The sequence below is a fragment of the Pagrus pagrus genome (genome assembly GCF_965226575.1).
Source record: "Pagrus pagrus genome assembly, chromosome: 13".
Lineage (NCBI taxonomy): Eukaryota > Metazoa > Chordata > Actinopteri > Spariformes > Sparidae > Pagrus > Pagrus pagrus.
The window spans coordinates 13,565,576-13,585,453 of record NC_140197.1 but is presented as its reverse complement, the minus strand read 5'-3'; the positions used below and the strand labels follow the sequence as shown (position 1 = coordinate 13,585,453).

The 19,878-nt window shown below is 40.5% G+C and overlaps 1 protein-coding gene across 1 annotated transcript; it reads right to left on the bottom strand.

The window, feature by feature from the left end:
- Window positions 1-310: 310 nt before the first annotated feature.
- emp2 (epithelial membrane protein 2) lies at window positions 311-16,408 on the bottom strand. The gene is made up of 5 exons (XM_084370529.1): window positions 16,269-16,408; window positions 4,983-5,293; window positions 4,792-4,900; window positions 4,309-4,449; window positions 311-3,757 (listed from the first exon to the last, which is right to left on the bottom strand). Exons 2-5 carry the CDS (start codon window positions 5,058-5,060, stop codon window positions 3,588-3,590), a joined length of 498 nt encoding a protein of 165 aa, XP_084226655.1. The 5' UTR covers window positions 5,061-5,293; window positions 16,269-16,408; the 3' UTR covers window positions 311-3,587.
- Between the last annotated feature and the right edge of the window lie 3,470 nt (window positions 16,409-19,878).

Genomic DNA, 19,878 nt, shown 5'->3' with positions numbered 1-19,878 from the left:
TTAATTAATTTAAAATTAGCTACTTTAGGCTCTGAAACAGCAATCTGCATAGTAACTTATCAAATAAATGTAAGTACAACAGTACAACATTTGCCTGCAAAATGTCATGGAGTGTAAGTACAGGTACCTCAGAATTATGGATGTCAGTACCTATTCCCTCTGCAAGATTTTTTTAACTTTACAGAACTGCAAATAAGGAAAGTAGTAAGCCTAATATTGCACCGCAGGAGTGCATAGGGTGAAATATTCATCTTCAGCAATAAAGTGGATGTGAGGGCATGCAGGCAGAGATTAACACTTGACTCTGTGGTAGATGTGGCACACAGAAAGGAAATTTATTTATTGTAAAACACATTTATTGAGATCTACATCAGATGAGAAGCACCAAGAAATTCTTTCAGGGGAGATTATTGTTTTTTTCAATATGTCGAGATTAGAGCAGCAGCAGGATTCACCGAGCAGAAACAAGTTCATTCTTGAGTGCTTGACAGGAGCTTTACTCTGTAGTCTGAAACTATAAAACAATGACCTACACATTGTGTAGCTTTCTATCAGTCCACCGGGTGCCAATGGTAGACAAACATTTTAGTTTGATCGCATGTGAACACATGAAAACACGGTAATATTTTACAGATTACAGGAACTTCCAAATAGCATGTTGTTATTTAATTTGCCAAAAATACTGAAAGCAAATAAGCCTGTAACAAGCAGAAACACCCCAATTTAATATGACACACAAGCCAAATGTATAAAACTTGTGGATGAATCCTACGCAGGGAAATAAACTGTTGTTTATTAAAACGACAACCATTTCAACAAAAGACTTTCAATCAATATGAAATTAATACTTGATGAAGCATTAGAAAAACAAATCCCCTTAAATACAGTTTTGGCTTCAACAACTCGTATGATTTTTTTTTTTTTTTCTGTCACTATGGTCCTGTGGTTCTTTGACTACGATACAGTACATCTACATTGACATAAAGCACAATAAAGGAAAATAAACACAACAATGCACCAAAACATTTCCAATTCCGAATCAAGAGTAGAAGTGAAGCTGCTGTGTTTGCACAGAACTTAAGTCCAAGTACTTTATTTACTCTAAATTTAGATATGTTTTGAAATCAGAAAAGCTCAACCAAATAAATCCAAACTAAACATAATCTTTAATAAACAGTCAAAAAGAAAATCAAAAACATTTTAGCCGTTTCTGTTACGATAACTTGCTTTTCATTTCAATATAGGATATAAAGGGATTTGCTCAAAGACAACAACTTGCAAGCAAACAGGAGGCATATTATTTAGATAAACTCTTAAGAGAAAAACAAACATCACAATCTTGGCCTCAAAAGTCTTGTTTCGATCATTTTCAAGTATCATCTTGAGACTTCTTCACTTCCGTGTATTTTCCCTGAATCCTCATAACAACCCAGATCGCCTCTGAACGAGCAGACAAGTCCAAGCTGAACCGGCTCTTTGCTTCTTTATATTATTTGCGTCCTAGAAATGTTTTAAGTCCTAGCAGCTGTAAAGTTAATACCCAGCTGGTCTCTATTCACTGTTTTACCATCCAAACCAACACGGGAAAGAGGAAAAGACAAGTTTACACAATGTTCTGGGAATTGGTGACAGGAACAATACAGTAACAAATTTATTGTTGTTAAATGCCAGAGCACAGGAGCATAACATGTGCATGGGGGTGTTTCAGTAATGGACCAAATGAATGGTAGGGAAAAACATAGCAAGACTTGATTACTTCATACATCCTCAGTCACATGATGCTAAAATACACAACAGTGGTTCTCAACAATAAATAGCTTTTGTCCTTTTCTTAGTGAGGCTGTGAACAAAAATAAACAAAAACAAAAAAAAAGCAGAACAATAACAAAGAAATGTTCATTCTTAGTTCAAGTTTGCACGTTTCTATGTCGTCATTTGAAATCCCAAACATCACAGCACATCATTGGTTCCTTTTATCACCGTCAAAACACAAGTCAGTAACACAAGAATACAAACAACAACGGGGTTAAAATCCTACATATTACTACTACAACTGCTTCACTACACTTCCTGTAAGCTATGGTTAACATAAGATTCTCTGTTTTTTTTTTCTTTTTATATATATAATTTCATTATTTCAGTCTTAGAAATAAGTTTTTGGCAGTTAACTATACATACACGGCAAATATGTACAAAATAAATTCCGTTGACTGCAGATTCACAAAAGAAAAAGAAAAGAAAAAACGTATGGACCCTTCGGAAAGTGTCCCAGTAAGACAAATCTCCCAGTTTGTCTTCAACTATTAACTTTCTTGATGGGATGTTTCTGACCAGTTCCTATGAATGGTGGTAGGAAGCAGATGACAAATCAGTATGTCGGGACACTGCTCGTGTAATGGCTGAGGGGGAAAGTGAGAATTTGAGAGGGAAGCTATGTGCTCACTGAATACAACAAGGAGCCTGTTGGGTGCATTTGCTGATCCATATTTGCAATTTGATACATATAAAGGTGGACGACACGTCTCCACTTCCATTGTGCAAAAATGAAGCCAAAATATCCCAAAAACAAGCGCCGCCATATTGTGCTGGTGATGTCACTGTATCAAGTTCCCGCCCATACACCCACCCGCTCAATTTTGAGCAGGGCTGAACTGTCAGTCATGGTGTTTACCACCTTTTTATAGCATCAAATAGCTTATTAAAGGTGCAATATATAAGATTTTTTGTTAAAAACATTCAAAAAGTAACAAAATTATTATTATTATATGTCAAAGACATTTATGTACTGTACTGCAGAGATATCTACTGAAGTTAGCATGCTAACCAGCTAGCACTTTAAACACCAACATTCCTCCAGTGCTCTGAGCTTCCGGTCTGGGCAGAGTCAGCTAATAGGACTGCAGCTAACTGAGCTAACTGAGCTAACTAGCTAATGGTTTTTACTTTGACCCACGTCCCATCTGCTAACATGGAGCAAGAGGGGTTTATGATCTACACTGCAGCCAGCCACAGGGTGGCGATAAAGATATTTCGACCTCACTTCTGGAGAGCTGTAACGTCGTCCATTTTTATACTGTATACAGTCGGTGTTATCTTTGTAAACTATTCGATGCTGATTAAATGTGAATTGTGGTGTATGTTTGACCATAAATGTTTTAAAAAACACATTTTAGTGACTGTCAAGCATGAAAACAGAAAAACAAGGATCACCCAAATAACAGTGGGTCAGACAGCAGTGCTTCAGAGGGAAAACGTGTATTGTAGGGCCGTTTACTGAGCACATTGAGAGTCTGGAGGGTCCTCACGGATCTTTGCCACATTCAGTGAGAACGATATATCATCAGAAAGTGGAGGGGTGAGACTATTTGGGATGCACGGTGGAAAAAATGTGTTGCTGAGTGCTCTATATTGAAATTTTCTGAACCTGAGACTTGACATTTTAGTGATTTGTGTTGTATTTCCTTACCTCCGGTCATATAATATAATCTATAACGACAATGTGTGCATACGTGTTTGCTGAGGGAAAAGTGTATGTCCAAGTGTTCCTATTAATGTATTTGAATATCTTTCTGTCAAGCCCGTCACATCTATTTGCGTTTCCTGAGCACCAGGTACATGAGGCCGCTGATGAGAGTCATGGGAAAGCTGATCCAGGCCAGGACGTAGGAGGAGCCGTAGGAGCCTTTCTGAAGACTGGGCACGTGAAAGCTCTGTTTCTGAGCTGTGTAGATGGAAGCTGCTATCATCACGCATAGAGCTAGAGGAGGAGAGAGGAGGAGGAAGATGAGAGTTACACCAGAGAGATGACAGATGGAGGAATGTTCTGAAAGAGTCAAGCATTTGTCTCCTACAGCCAGTTGGTGCCACTTAAAGAAATAATTTGACCATTTTTTTTGACACCAGAACAAAATCATTTTTATGTTTCTATGTTTCATTTTATGTTTCTGCAAATCATGGATATGTTCGAATTTGTATGTTTCATACGTGTCATATCGACGTTTCTAAAATACGTGTCATTTCACATTCACATTCAAGAGGCGAAGGAGATGGTGGTGGCGTGACAGATAGGTGAGATGACTACAAAGCCAGAGCCGGAGCAGTGCCTCTAAAGCTCACTAATTAACAAGTTGCACAAAAACAGCAATCACAAAAGCAACACTGATAGGTGAATGTGTGTGTGTGTGTGTGTGTGTGTGTGTGTGTGTGTGTGTGTGTGTGTGTGTGTGTGTGTGTGTGCGCGCGTGTGTGTGTGTGTGTGTGTGTGTGTGTGTGTGTGTGTGTGTGTGTGTGTGTGTGTGTGTCACTCACAGGCCAATAGCTGGATGATAGCAGTGAAAATGAATCTCTCCCCTTGTTGGAGTCTGAAGAGCTGGAGGATGAAGACGAAGAAGCTGACGCAACATAAAATGGTGGCCAGTATCATCGTGGCCTGGACGGCCTGCAGATAGGCTGAGGGGAAATGTGACAGAGGACAGGTGGCGTCAGAAGATATACTTTAAACATTCACCTCGTGGCAAAAATACCAAATCTTAAATGAGTGACATCACTGGAGGCAATTTATCAGATTCCATGCAGCTTCCTCTGGAGCCACAAAAGGCTTTATACTACTTTATTTTAGTACTCGTCAAGATCTGTAAATGCAAAAATTGGTGGAGTTACCCTTTAAATTTAATATCCCAACACCAATTTGACAAATAATTCCAGGACACATTAAGAAAACATGATCTAGTAAAAATAAGAAAAAATGAGATATTTGTTCCGCACACAAACAGCACACACATACTGTCCTACCTGCTTCAACAGTATGGCTGTTCTCCACAGGATAGCAGGTGGTGTTACAGGTGTACCACAGGTCGGTGTAGATCAAATCACGTCCGGCAAGTGACACCTTCCACCATGCCTACATCAGGGAAGGACACAGAGGTGATGAAATTGTCCTGCACTGCCATGCTCTTATATGTTCCCTCTTGGTCTATACTCACATTGTGAATGGTTGCAACAAAGAGGAGGATGGCTGCAGCCAGGTGGAACAGGATGATGAAGGCTAAGATGATCAACATGGCTGCCCTTCTGTGTGGTTAACTTGTCTGCAGGTTGTTGCCCGTCGGTCAGGCCAGTTGAATTCTCTCGCAGGCTGCTTCGGTAGCTATGCGCGTCTCTCGCTGTCAATGTGGAGAATGCGTTTCAGCTTTGGGTGGATGACAGTCCTGCTTCTGTGCGTTAATGCTGGTTGTCACACACAGGCTGGTCTGCAGGGGTCAGCGGTGGATCAAGTCCTTCACAAGAGAGGAATCTGTTGGGAGCGACATGTAATACTTTAATGACAAACGCAAATACATGAAATGTGAATCCCTCTTGTGTCATCAGCAAACATCAACCACACAGATAAAACTATTGCAGGGGCCCTACTTGGTAGTTGTTTGTAAGAGCTTGTAGCACAAAGTCAGAAAGCATATCTTGATCTGCAGTCACTTTAACAAAACGTTCATTGGCTTCAAGAAAAAAATCTGTTGAATATCTGAGATGAATGAAGCAAATACGCAGACTCCAGACTTCTGCAACATTTCCAAACAACTGTGAAGAATGCAGGGTTAATGAAACAGCCAGAGTGATCTTCTCAGTCTCCCCTCAAATTACGCAAATGGCTACTGAGATACGAGCTCAAATGTGTCTATACAGTATGTATGCCAAACCGTGTGTGTGTGTGTTGTGTTCAGTATGTGGGTGTGTGGTGTTTACTCTGCAGTGATTGAAGGCCGTAATCCTGACTGTGACTTGTTGATAGAAGACAGGAGTCGACTGTTTACATCTTCGAATGGGCAGTCCGTGCTCTGCGGTCTCAGCACGGGCAGGAATATAACATGCTGCATTAGCATGGCAGCATTAGCAGACTATTTCATCCAGTGATACCATGCCTGTGCATCGAGATGCTAAAAGTGATGCTAAGAAGGTGTACAGTAGGGTCAACCCTTTCAAACCAGGAGCAAGGTTGACACACTGTAAATCAGGGCTGCCCAAACAAGTGTTGAAGCCCTGAGAGGCAACTGAAAGAAATGGGGAAGATATTATCCTAACAAAACAGACTTAGAGAATGTATCACCATCATCAATCTCTTTTTCTCACTTGCCTCTCTGGGCCCCCATATAGTACCATTCTGCATCTTAACACAATAGGCACTTGCGTTCGGCCCGTGGTCCACCATTAAGTTTCAGTTTTGGCCCTCTAACAGAAAAAGTTTAGGCATCCCTGCTTAAAATGAACTCTTAAGGTACTGGGTCAAAGGCTGCCACTAACATTTATTTTCATTCTTGATGAGTCTGTCGATTATTTTCTCTACTAACCCATTAGTTGTTTGACCTATAAAATGTCAGAACATGGTGAAAAATGTCTTGTTTTGTCCACAACCCAAAGATATTCAGTTCATACTCATAGAAGTAAAGAAACCTAAAAACATTACTCAGCAATAGCAATAGTTGGAGATTATTCTAGTTTACAACTAATGCGTTAAATGTTGCAAACGCTAGTCAAATGTCAGCTTTTTCCTTTGTTTTTGCAGCATGACCTTGGTATTCGTAGCATTTTGACACAAACTAAATGCCCAGATGTGTGTGGCCACAGACAACAGTGTTGACAGTCATAACAGGCGTGTGTGTGTGTGTGTGTGTGCCTGTGTGTGTGTGTTTATGAGCTTCAGCTTAAGATATGATCGCCCCCTTGATTTTCTTCTGTTTCTGAACTCTAACAATGGAGGACTGTACAACAGTAATGTCACTATCTGTCCTTTATTAATTTGATATCTGCTGACGATTTCTTTGTATCTATGTATTTTGGATGTCTGAATTAAGTGTTGACAATCCTTTCAATGCTTATTTTATTCTTAGTAACTTTTTCGTTTCACTGTTTCGTTGTTTTACACAATGACAATAAGGACTTGAATCCTGATTCTTGAAACCCAGGAAAGGGCTTCGCTCAGCATGTTAAATGCTTTGTCAGCAACATTCATCGCTGCGAATAATCACAAAATCTGAAATCTAGAATTCATTTATTTCCAACACTTTTACAGCATCGCTTTAAATGCTGTTTTACAGCCTACAATACAAATGCAGAGTTAAGTCGTCATCTCTAACACCACCATTCCCTGTGTGTGTGTGTGTGTGTGTGTGTGTGTGTGTGTGTGTGTTTGTGTGTGTGTACACTGTACACATCCAACTCATCTAACTACCCTGTGGGGATAGTACGAGTTTGATTTTGATGACTGCCACCAAAGAAGTTCAGACACTGAGCAGGAAGAGACACAAACATGTTTAAAAGCACATGTGAGTGCAAGCACACACACACACACACACACACACACACACACACACATTCACACACGTACACAGTGCCAGACAGCAGAGGAATTAGCCCTCTCCGCCAAAATGGAGTCACAGTAAAAACAGCCTCTCCCCGCCGACAGGAAGCAGGCCACGGTTTTTGTGTGCGAGCATGATGTGGCTGCAGGGTGTGCCAGAGGATAGGCCCTCCCTGTCTGAGCTGGAGGGAGGTTGAACGAGGGGGTAAATAGTAAAACGGAGGCGTGGAAACATCAAAAGTGAGCTATACACTTTGGGGTTTAGACAGGAATGTAAACAGCAGCAGTTTTTCTTGCCAAATGCTCCCGATCATAGTGCTCTTGAGAATGAACCTGAAGAAGACAATAACCTGGCAACAAGCACTTTCATTTGCACCTGAAACCATGTGAGGAAGAAATAGGAATGCGGCACAAGTGGAGCTGATGCTGGTCACGTGCATTTAATATGTCAAAACATGTCCTTAACATAAACAATGTGCAATAAGCAATGCCGGCCTATAAATACCTTATACTGAAATAGCATACAAAACACAGCACAGAGTTTTCAGCATTAAAGGTGCATTATGTGAGAACTGGCCACCCAACAAAAAAAATTCCCAACAAATAGGGGGCAGCATATCACCAGTGTCACTGCTAACTGCTGCTAACTGTATTCTGTTTACACATCAATGACCGTAGCTATTATTAGCTTGTTAGCTCAGTTAGTCATGCAGCTATGAGCTTTGGACCTCTGGGAGAGAGAGGTTTTTATGCCCGGGGCTAGCTTGTTAGCATGCTTTGACATAACTTCCAAATTGTTATTTCATCACATTCTGTTGATGATTTTGATTAGTTTTTGAATGTTTTAAAGATGCCATTTGTCAGAATTTTAGTTGAAAGCATCCAAAATTCAACTAAAATAATCAACATAATGTAAAGAATGACTTATGAATGACGTCTTTGTATTGTTGCAAAGATATTTACTGCAGATAGCATGCTAACCAGCTAACCTTCGCCCATCATAGTACAAAGCTCCTGAAGTAGCGGTGTAAACACCAACAATCCCCTGATGCTCAGAGCTCCCACGGCTAGCTGCATGGCTAACTGAGCTAACTAGCTGATGGCAGCTACAGTTGGCAGCAGTTAGCGGTTACTCCGATGATATGCTGCCCCCCTTTGATTTCGAGTATAAATTCAACAGGTGGTCAATTCTTACAAATTGCCCCTTTAATATAGTCCCTGTGCACCTTAAAAAAAAAAAATGTTACGATTAGTCAATCTATTGATTGAAGGCAACTTAATTGCCAACTATTTTGATAATCTATAAATCTTTTCAGTAATTTTTCAAGCAAAAAATGTCAAGGTTCCAGCTCCTTAAATGTGAAGATTTGTTGCTTTTCTTTTGATATTTATGACAGTAAATGAAGAGACTTTGGGTTTTGGACTGTTGGTTGGACAAAGGTAGTGATTAAAAGATGTCACATTGAACTCTGGGAAATTGTGACGAGCATTTTTCCCTTTTTTGTCATTTTATGGACTTAATGAATAATCGATTCATCGTGAAAATACTCAGCATCAATAATGAAAATAAAGGTTGGTTGCAGCCCTCACAGGATGTGTGTGAACATAAAGTGGTGTGTGGTTGACAGGTCAAACTGGGTGGAAATGTGAGACCCAAACTTATTTCAAGGACCTGCAGCAGCATCTAAGAGGTCTGATTTTTATAGCCTTAGAGCTACATTAACTCCCACAAAGTCAGCCGTTTTTAACATTTTATAATAACTGTGTGTTCAGGGTGGCCGGTCAGACTTCAAAAAGAGGACAAGGTAGAAACCAAAAACTAAATTCAGCGCATCTATTATAAAGCATTTCTTTGGTATTTGAGTCTAATCTGACCTGCGAGGAACATTCTTTGGAGCCACAAATAATCTCCCAGACATGTACACACACACACACACACACACACACACACACACACACACACCAACACACAGCTGGATCTGATTCCATCCACAGCTGCCTTCTCGTCTCAGTGAAGAGACGAGGAAAAGGGAGGAGAGAGAGGGAGGGAGGGAGGAGACAGACAGAAATAAAAGGACACCCCATTGGAGAGAAATGGAGGGAAGCGAGAAAAACAAAAACATGAGCGTAAACGCGCACACACACTGACTGAGCGTACACACGGACAAATAAACTACACAAAGCCGCTATCGAGCCTTCTGAGAAAACTCAGAGGAGAGACTCACAGGCGCAGTTCAGATGAATGAAGTTGATTCAAGCTGTGCAGACTGCAGGCATAAATGTATACATGCCCCCTTTGTGGGGGTTTATATTAGAAAATGATTTATTCATTTGATTCTTCCAACTGTAATGCTCACATAGAAGCAAAAACTACACATTTTGTGTATTTATTATTGTCATTACTATGACGAGAATTTCCTTTGGTCTTTACTTTGTGTGTAGTGTGATTCTCTGGAGTTATAAACCTGAACATGGAGCCGTGTGCTCCTCAGGGGTCCCTGGGAATGGTGCTGCCGCTCGTAGTTAAGTGTGAAAGCGCTGATAACTGCCCCTGACACCAGGCAACAGCTGCAGACACACACACATACACAGCACACATCCACATGCATGCTGAGTCCATTAGCCGCGCTAGTCTGGTATGCATAACACTAATTTCACAGATCTTCATGCCTCATCTATCACAACAGACAAACTGCCTCAGCTGTGGCGTGTCAATCAGCAGAATATGTGGCTAACAGTCCTGATAATCCAAGTGAGTGACGATGCTTTACACATCAGTCATCACTTGAGTCATTCATGAACACACAGAGACTGCTATCTATTATTTTTCACTGTGAGGGTGATGCATTTAGGGCAATAAAGTCTGAAGTTTCAAATGTCTGTCGTCATCATTGCTCTAAAAAACAAAATCCTGAATTTTAATAGTGTTAAAACCAAATAGATTTTCTGCTATTGTGGTTATATTAATGCAATTTATGGGGTTTGAGCGCCCTGTTAATACAAAGTGTTCCTCCCTTTGTGTGTGGGAAGCTGGAAGCAAAATGTTTTTGGATGTTGTTTTTGGCCAGTCTTGTAAAAAGGACCGAAAAGTCATATTTGAGTAAAAGTAAAGCTTTCATGTTAAAATATCACTTTGGTAAAAGTGAAATTCACCCATATGAATAGTACTTGACTAAAGTCTTATAGTATTTGATGTTAAATAAGTTTTTATATACAGTATACTACGGGTCGTCTGATCATCAGAATCATTGTTTTTGTTTTTGTCGATGAAACAACTTAATTGAAATGTAATCTGTAAAGTAACTAGTAGCTAAAGTTATCAAATTAATGTTGTGAGTAAAAAGTACAATATTTGCCTCCAGATGTAGTGGAGTGGAAGTATAAAATGGTAATACTCAAGTAATGTACCTCAAAATTGTACTTAAGTTCAGTACACCAACAAATATGGACTGAAGCAGAATATTTTGTTGGATAAAAACATGTTGTGAGTTATGGAAATGATTACATCTGATCATTTTCAATAAGTTTTGACTTTTGGATTTTACGAGTTGTTTGGATCACATGTAGGGTTGCAGCGGTAGACCAGCGTCAAGATATACTTTGGTATGAAAACCGATATTGATCATAACATGTCCGTTTACTTATCCACGCTATTGAATTCTACTCTATTAGTGTTATTAAAATGTCAAAGTATTTTCAAGTTTCATGTCTGAAAGGACATAATCTGTGTGAAATTATAATAAAGCATTTGTTCAACCACCCCAAAAAGTTTTGTTTTCATTCCTGTAAGGGTCAGCTACTGACAGTAGCGTTACGAACTCTTTGGTAAAGCTGTAATGGAAAGACAGCAGCATTACGCCACATGACAGGTCACCTGAAGCATATTATCCTGTTTTGTGTTTGCTTGATGTCACCTTCATGTGGACACAAATACAAATAAGACAAATGATGACATTACTGTCGTTTTGTGTCTTCACAAAGGTTGATGGACTCGGACTCCAGCCACCTCACACTCTGACAAACAGGCACAAATGCTGCCATTCCTACTCTCCGCTCAGCCTTATAATAGGAGGCTGGGGGACTCGGTGCAAGTGTGTGTGTGTGTGTGGGTGTGTGTGTGTGTGTGTGTGTGTGTGTGTGTCTGCCGACTGATTCCCTTGCCTGGTGGAAAATGCTGACTTTTAATGTCCTTTTTTTTTACTCTTTTCATAAAACACAAAGCCACAGACTTAACTGGGCCTCTGAATCTCACTCCCCCGTCTCTCTCACTGTCCCACTCTCTCTTTCTCTGTATCTCTCTCTCTCTTTCCCTTTCTGTCTTTGGCCATGGAAAAACTAATTGAGGAAGAGAGGAAGGCAAGGAAAAGGCTTCCAGTGGAGCCCTCTGGCCCCCGATGAGGTCGCACAGTCCAGACTCAATATTCAACATTTCCTCCTCGAAACCCTCAATCTGGAATAGCTGTTGGGATTCGCTCAGTCTCGAGTTCCTCATTTTGTTTTGCAGGAACCCTTCGAACAGATCCATCGCACCACTTGAAACTAATGCAACATTTTATACCTGCCACCTTACCTTATATTTGTTTCATGAATGCTACTTAATGCAGCTTGAGTTTAGATTCATGCTCTGTTTTTCGCAATTTGTTTCACCCAGGCGTGGCCCAACAGTATCAAAATTGCGTTAATTTGTGTTAAAGCGTGCGTGTGTGTGTGTGTGAATGTGTGTGTGTGTGTGTGCGAGGGTATGTGTACATAACAACAATAACCGAGCAAAGACTTATTTTTAGAGACAACACAAAAGGCACATCTCCCCTGGAGCGAAGCCAGCGGCCAAACAAAGCTGTGTTTAGGAAGAGCACACAACTGTACGCACGCACACACACAGAGTTTTTAGGATGTATGATGTCACCAAAGTACCAAATTAGAACTATAACAAGATTAGCCAGTGCGACAGCTATAATCCTTTACATTACGGATTTGATTAATGTAATGAGGCCTTCCTTCCACAGAAGAACTGGCTGCATGAAGGCTACACACTGAGACAACTTGACTATTTGCACATCTTTAGCATTAGCATTAGCAAAGCAAATTATTTGACGGTTTGGCCTGAGGTTGTCTCCATGTTTGCTGTGTCCCATTTTAGGGGCTGGATCCACCACAATCCACCAAATATTGTACAAACGTGACTGTGTGTCCCGTCTCACTTGTCCCCTAAAATGCAGACAAGAAGTGCAGCCTTTCTTCGACTGAAGAGGATGAAACCAAGGTTTGACTTTGAATACAGAAGCATTTAAGAACATCTCAGGCTTGTCGGCATCAGCTCTGCATTGTGTTTCTTCAGTCGAAGCTTTTCCCACTTTACTGTTCATAGTAGCTATCAACTGATGTGTTTTTTCAGGGCTGATACAGATTATTAATAATTGAGGGGACTTCACCGATAATTGAAATTGATTAGCCAATGGCTGACAGTCATCGACTACTGAGCATTGTACATCTTGATTTAAAAGGCCCCCCACTAGAATGCAATTGATAATTAACCTGTGATGGATTGTTGCTGAGTGATTGACTGAATTTGCATTTTGCATTTATCTTAACTTGAGTTAGTCTACAGACAAAGATGATTAATACTTTATTTGGCATCAGATCCTGAGTCCTACATTTCAAAATAATTTATTTTAACAGCAAAGTGACAAAAGAAAACCCATCAGATCCGATAACTGGCCAGGCCGATAACCGGTCGATCACATACATGAATCCATTGGACTGACTTTCAGGTAACACAACACGGTTACGTTGTTTCTCACTATATGCAATCTAAATTTGAGAAGAGTGGAAAGTCCTGTTTGAAAGGTCGGTGTGAACAAACACAACATCCTGCTGCCATCTGGCAAAAGATACAGAAGTACCCGCTGCCATACCACCAGACTACTCCATTTGAATTGTAAGTAGATTATAAGTGCAAACAAATTATTCTTTCAGATTTGACATGAGACAACAACACTGTCGTTACAAACATAGTCTTTCATAACAGTCATGAGACTTTTATTATTGGCAACACAAACCTAATAACTGGACATTTACGACATAATAAAGGAAACTATTTGAGCAATGTTGAGTTCTGTTGCATAGGAGAGAATAGACGATCTGCAGGCATACATCATTCTGCACTATAATGAAGCCTACAACATTGCAAAGGAGTACAGTCTGTGTGCTTGTGTGTGCTCGTGCGTGTGTGTGTGTGTCCGTGTGTGTGCTACACACCTCCTTCAGGAATCAGGAACCGACAAAAAGCTGATAAATGAGCACACAGAGACACACACCCATGCACACAACTGTTTTCATGCTGGGTTTAAAGACTTCCCTCTGACACAGGAATTCTTTCATGTTGGACACTAACATGGTTTTTAGGTGTGTGTGTGAGAGACAGAGTCCGTTTATACACACATTCCTGCAGTGACAGCGCTGAGTAATGACTCCCACATGGCAGAGAAGAAGTTGGTGAACACCTGATGGTCAAAAGGAGATCCCGCCATGCTCCTCCATTTTTCTATTCTACTCTCAGTCCCATCACACCTGTTCCCTGATAGTTCAACACCTTTCGAAATCTCACAGTAACCCCCCGACAAATCCTCCTCCTATCAAATATCACAAACCTCCTCCCATCCTTCCGCATTCAGAGTAAATACTTTCAAATTAACACTGGGGCCCTATGTTTAAAGGCACAACATGTAAGAGTTGGCCACCTGTCAAATTCATACTCAAAACAAATAGGGTTGCGCTAACCGCGGCCTCAGTTAGCCGTGCAGCTAGGGGCTCAGACCTGGACCTCGGGGACGAGGGGAGTGGCTAGCTGGTTAGCATGAATTCTGTTGATAATATAGTTAATTCTTTAATGTTTTCATCAAAAATTCTCACATTTTGCATCTTTAAAGACGCTTAATGTAGTAATAGTAACAATTTGTAGTAAATTTCATGAGGGGTTGACCGATATGGCTCATTCATGGCCTATACCGATACTGATTATTAGAAATCAAGGAGTCTGAAAACCAACATTTGTGATGGATATTAACAACCAGTGAAGTACAATTATTGTTCTTAAGTACAATTTTGAGGTACTTTACTTGAGTATTTTGCCAGATTCGGATTATTCAGTGTTTATAGGCTATTATTTGTGACGTATAACCCATCAGCTATTGTTTTTTGTGTGGGGGAATATTGTGCGATAGGATACTGCATTGAAGCCACATTTTAAATTAGTTTACTTTATAGGCAATCTAACAGGAAAATCACTGATAACGATAATTAGTAAATGCTGAATATCGGCCTTCCCGAGTCCAAAGGATGTGGCTTTGTGCAAGAGTGCCTCGTCTTAGTGCCTCTCTCACATCAAATACTGTGCAAATACTTAGAGAACTATGCTGCTTTAAAACTTTCCTTTGTGACAAAGTCAGAACATACATGATTATTTCCTATTGACAGACATTAAACTTTCATTCTTGCATTCATTTAGCCTGCGTTAGTGGTTGCGTCACACTTCATTTGTGTGTCTGATGAGCGTGGGGCTCATAAAACTTAATTAAAAGTTGGGAGAGAAGATGTTTGTAGTTTTATTACGAGTGGCTTTCTCCAGTTGCATTTAATAAAATAGGATGTTTGACCTTTTATTACTGCATGTAATGCAATATAAAAGGATTTGAGGGGGGTTTCACTTCAACCAGCCCACACAAGAAGCTCACAACTTGCGTGTAATGTGTGTCGGAGTGGATTACACATTCATGCTCAGCACCAGAATCTCCCTTCTGTCCTTTTGTCATCCATCTCTGCGTTTTTCCATGCGCTGTGAGGAGCAGTGTATAACTGCATGTCAGCAGGGGGATGCAAATTAGTTTCCAACAGACTGTTCGGTATTTGTAACCTCCTCATTTCTCATGACATTTAATCTTCGCGCCATTGCCAAAATGTCAGGGCTTTCCTCAGACTGCAAGCTCCAAAGCAAACACTGCCTGATGAGGATGACTCTCCATTTCTGCAGCCCTGTCAGAAAAATCTCCTCCTAACCACGGAAAACCTGGACACAGCTGCCCACAAGAGGGCGCTCCGAGGTGAAGGGAGGATGCAACAGTGATGAAGAGCCTCAATCAAAATGCAACTCAGTCATAAATGTGAGACAGGAATTCAGCGTTAAAGCTCAACTTGCAGGAAACAAGAATAGTCTGAATAATAACACGTCTACACTCATTTAATTCTACAGCAAATTACAAAACTTAAACTTTTTGTAAAGAAGCAGCAGTGGTGATGAAATGAACTATGTCAAGGCATGGTCACTGCAAACTACATACAAATCTCCATAAGATATTCATTGAATTTAGTGTTGCCATATGGGCAGGACTTAGAGATACTCTTAAGTTCAGTTAAAGGTCCACTCACAGGCACACACACACACACACACACACACACACACACACATTTCCTGTGTCCATTGAAAAAACGGAACATTATCTTCCCTCGCAACGCCACACTAAATACTCATAGACGCACACACTGGTGCCTGACAACGCCCCTTTCATTTCCAACAAAACTTTAGAAGAGAAAAGAAGTTATGATGTGTTAAAATACCCACAGGAAGGGCTCCTTAAAACAACTGTGTGATGGCTTATGAAGAAAAATAAACACCTTCATTTTTAAAGAGACACCTAAATATTCAGACAGAGCAGGAATTGTTTGATATTTTAATCTAGGCTACTATCTTCAACACTAGCAGGCTGAATAAGAACAGTTTGTCCTTATAATAGAGTTATTGGTGTGTTTAAGAAGCAGTTCACAAGTACAATGGGTTTGAATGGGACATGAATCCCATACAGACAGCTCCGGCAGTCAAACCAAAAAAAAATGCAAACTAAAAAATGCTGAGTTTACTTACCAAGTTTGGAGTGGAGGGACACAAAGATGTATGGAGTTCCAGATGTGACTGTGAGAAGGGAAATTGGTGGGTGACAATTTGAAAAAGAAATGCAAGAAAACAGCTTCCAAGCGTGACAAAACGGCAGCTGGAGACCTCACTGTTATGTCCAGAAAAAAAGTTAAGAGACGCAGTGGGAGGCGCTCCAGAGCTGGAGCTGGAGGGTGTGGTTTGGGATTTTAATGTGCTGGGAGGTGTGTGTGTGTGTGTGTGTGTGTGTGTGTGTGTGTGTGTGTGTGTGTGTGTGTGTGTGTGTGTGTGTGATTGTGTGAGTGTGTGTGTGCCAGTGACACACGAGAGGATTGGTGACAACAGCTCAGGCAGGCTCGGCGGGAAAGGCATCTATAAAAATATCATTATAGGAGAGGGAGGGGAAGTTTAAAAGTCTGTGTTTCCTCACAGGGCAGACGGGCAGAGAAGGAGGGAGGAAAAACGGAGGAAAGCAGAGGTCAGACAGAGAGGGGGACAAAAGGAAATTAAAAGGATAAAAGGGGATGAGAAGTTGAGGAGAGGAAGGCATGAAGAATGGAAGGAATACTGAAAAGTAGGCCAGAGGAGGAAGGGGTGTGTTGTAGGCTAGTAGTCACTTTCCTGTGTTTTGTTGTTTCACCCTTGACTTCTCTATTTGCATTTTGATCATGTTCTCATTCACCTCCTTTCTCACTGTTGCCGTTTTACTGCGATGCACCTCCCAGAACAGGTTGATTTCGATGCTCTGTTGATAAAGGTTTCTTCTCTTGGCTCGTTATAATTAAAACATTCTTCTTCTCAGCCGCTGCCACAAATGTAAAACACAGAACTTCTTAGATTCCACGTGGTTTGTTTCCATGTCTACAACAAAATTCATGAAAAATCACGTGAGCAATCAATATATGAGGAGAAGAAATGCTCTGTCCGTCTTTCCGTTTTCAACCTCCTGCTTTTTCTGCAAAGTTCTACCCTCTCTCTCTCAAGCCTGACCAGCTGTTGCATTTAATTTCTTTTAAGGGGTTTTCTGCTGTCACTCTTACACACAAAAGCATGTTTGGTGAGAGTGCCCGAGTGATCCAGACTTCACTGACCCCAGTCCTCGTGCTTTCTGTATTTTCACAGTTTTGCATTTTTTTGTGCAGCATGCAATTCATGTGGTTTTGACCAAGTTCTATGGTGACATAATATCAGCGTGCTAATCTTACAGGAGACAATTTCTGCTCATTTATTTTGTGGTTACTATTAGAATAGGTTTACATATTTCAATGCTCAAAAAACGCATCAGTTTTCTCATACAATCCATTGCAGCAGAACTGTATCCCCCCTCTGTCTGAAATGCTCTGTTTTAGCTCCTGTCTCTTTAAGGCCCCTCCCTCCTGAATACCAAGTCTCCTCTGATTGGTCAGCTCACACATGCCTGATCCAACACTACTACCAACAACAGCTAAATCATTTCTTACATACCAAAATAGCTGCTGGACATAAATTATGCAAATGTGTGACATGGTGATGTAGTGTGATGTCACAAAGCCACGGAATAAAAGGCGGGGCTACCGACGAGGTGTTTCAGGAGCAGTGTTTTATTCTCCAGTAGAGATGAGTTTCTGTTGGCTTTGTTCTTTGACCTTTTTTAACTTTCAATATCTTTGAAATACGCAAGAAAATAAATAAAACACTGAAGGGAAGGAAAAACAGGGAAAAAGCATAATGGTTACCCTTTAAGTTGTTCTTCAACAAGTTGTTGTTGTTGGACATTTGTGTTGATTTAAGGCATATTTTGACGCTCAGTGGCTTTAATGTTGACAGTTAGATAACTGATACCACTTTCATGTGATGATGCTACAGCCAACAGCTGGGCAGTGAAGCAAAACTCTCTTTGTTTTCATGACTGAATAAACTGAAAAAATAAACTGACCTTAAAGGACAACACAATTTCATACTGTTTTACTTTGCATATATTTTTCGGACCCTGCCACCTGTCTCGCTTCAAACAGAGTTTTGGGGACCTTACTTTCCTCTGAGAACAGCTTGTTTATTCAGATATGGAAAAGATAAATATTTCTGAGTTTGTATTATTACCTCATTAATATTGTAAACATTAAAATATTGAGTTCGAATTTCTTTTCCAAAACTACACAGTGCCACTTTAAAGGGAAATACTTTGTATTTTTAATCATGGGCCCTATATTTACTTGTTTTGATGTGTAAATGATTCATACTCACTAAAAGTTTTGGAGCCAGTCCAGCAGATTGCTTCATCTGGCAGCAGTGACACAGGTTCACTGGCAGTAATGAAATATTTTGGTGCAACTCCAACCATCAAAGTTGTCCTTGAGTCCTTGATGAGGCTTGTTTCTGGTTACAAAAATAATTGTATTGTTTAACATAAAGGTCTATCTCAGCTGGAATTGTTTCGATAATGTTGTCAGACACTTAGAATAACAAACTCAGCCTGTAGGTCAGGTCGGTTGCCATCCCAAATCATCAATATCTGACAGGTTAGGAATTAGATTTAAAAATCAGCTATCGTAGGAATAGGAGCTTCTACTTATTTGTATTTAGAATTATGACAAAATAAGACTGGATGTCACATCAGAGGATCACCGGGACAGCCCAAGGTCTTCCCCCTGCCTTTACATAGAGTCTAAGCACACCACTAATCAGTTCTATACCTAAAATGTAATCACTTGTAAGAAAAAGCTCACATTTCAGATGTAAAAACCTAAAAAATAACTTCATGTCAAACAGTTTACATCAGGCTGGATCGACAGATTCACACTCCAGCAGTGGGGACTGTCCCACGTTGTGGTCGCCTTGAAAAATGCAAAGAATTATGTGCTGCATAACAAGCCTTAACAATGCCCTCTTCATTACCTCGTGCCTGTCCTCACTAACTGTCTCCTTATGACTGTCTCCCACAAAAGAATCCCATCCTGTCACAGTGGAAACATCGGACCACGGATGGGGACAGATGTCCGGAGGTCATACTTTAAACTAAGTCAGGTATAACACAGCAAACTTTTGCTTGTTCTCTAAATTGCTGAATTTTCCATTCGGTGTTGATTTTTCAGATGTACGTAGGTTATTTGCAAATGGCAAGTCTTAATGGGAGAGTGGTTTGTCGACTCAGCCCCGAAGCTGATACGCCTTTAGAGATCTGTGTGTCTTTGTGTAAACAGACTTTTTACACCGTCAGCTATAAATGAATTTATGCAATTATGCTGTGACACCTGGTTACACTTCTTCATGATAGCACTATGGAGCTAAGGATTCCTGACGGACATTTATGTAGGCCTTTTTATAGGCTGGCTAGATTTAACATCGACGTTTTAAGAAACAAGCTTATTTGCTTTCTCGTCGCAAGTAAAATGAAAGAATTTATAACACTCATGTATCCGTCTATTCAATATGAAGCCAGCAGCCGGTTTGCTTAGCTTAGCATAAAGACTGGAAACAGGTGGAACCAGGTAGCCGAGCAATCCATATGTTTATGTGCATGTTAGTTGCTTGTTAACACTGGCTCAGTGCCAATGTTAACAAGCTAAGCTAACTTTCTGAGACAATGATGGGTCATGGGTCATGGGTCATGGACAGGACACCA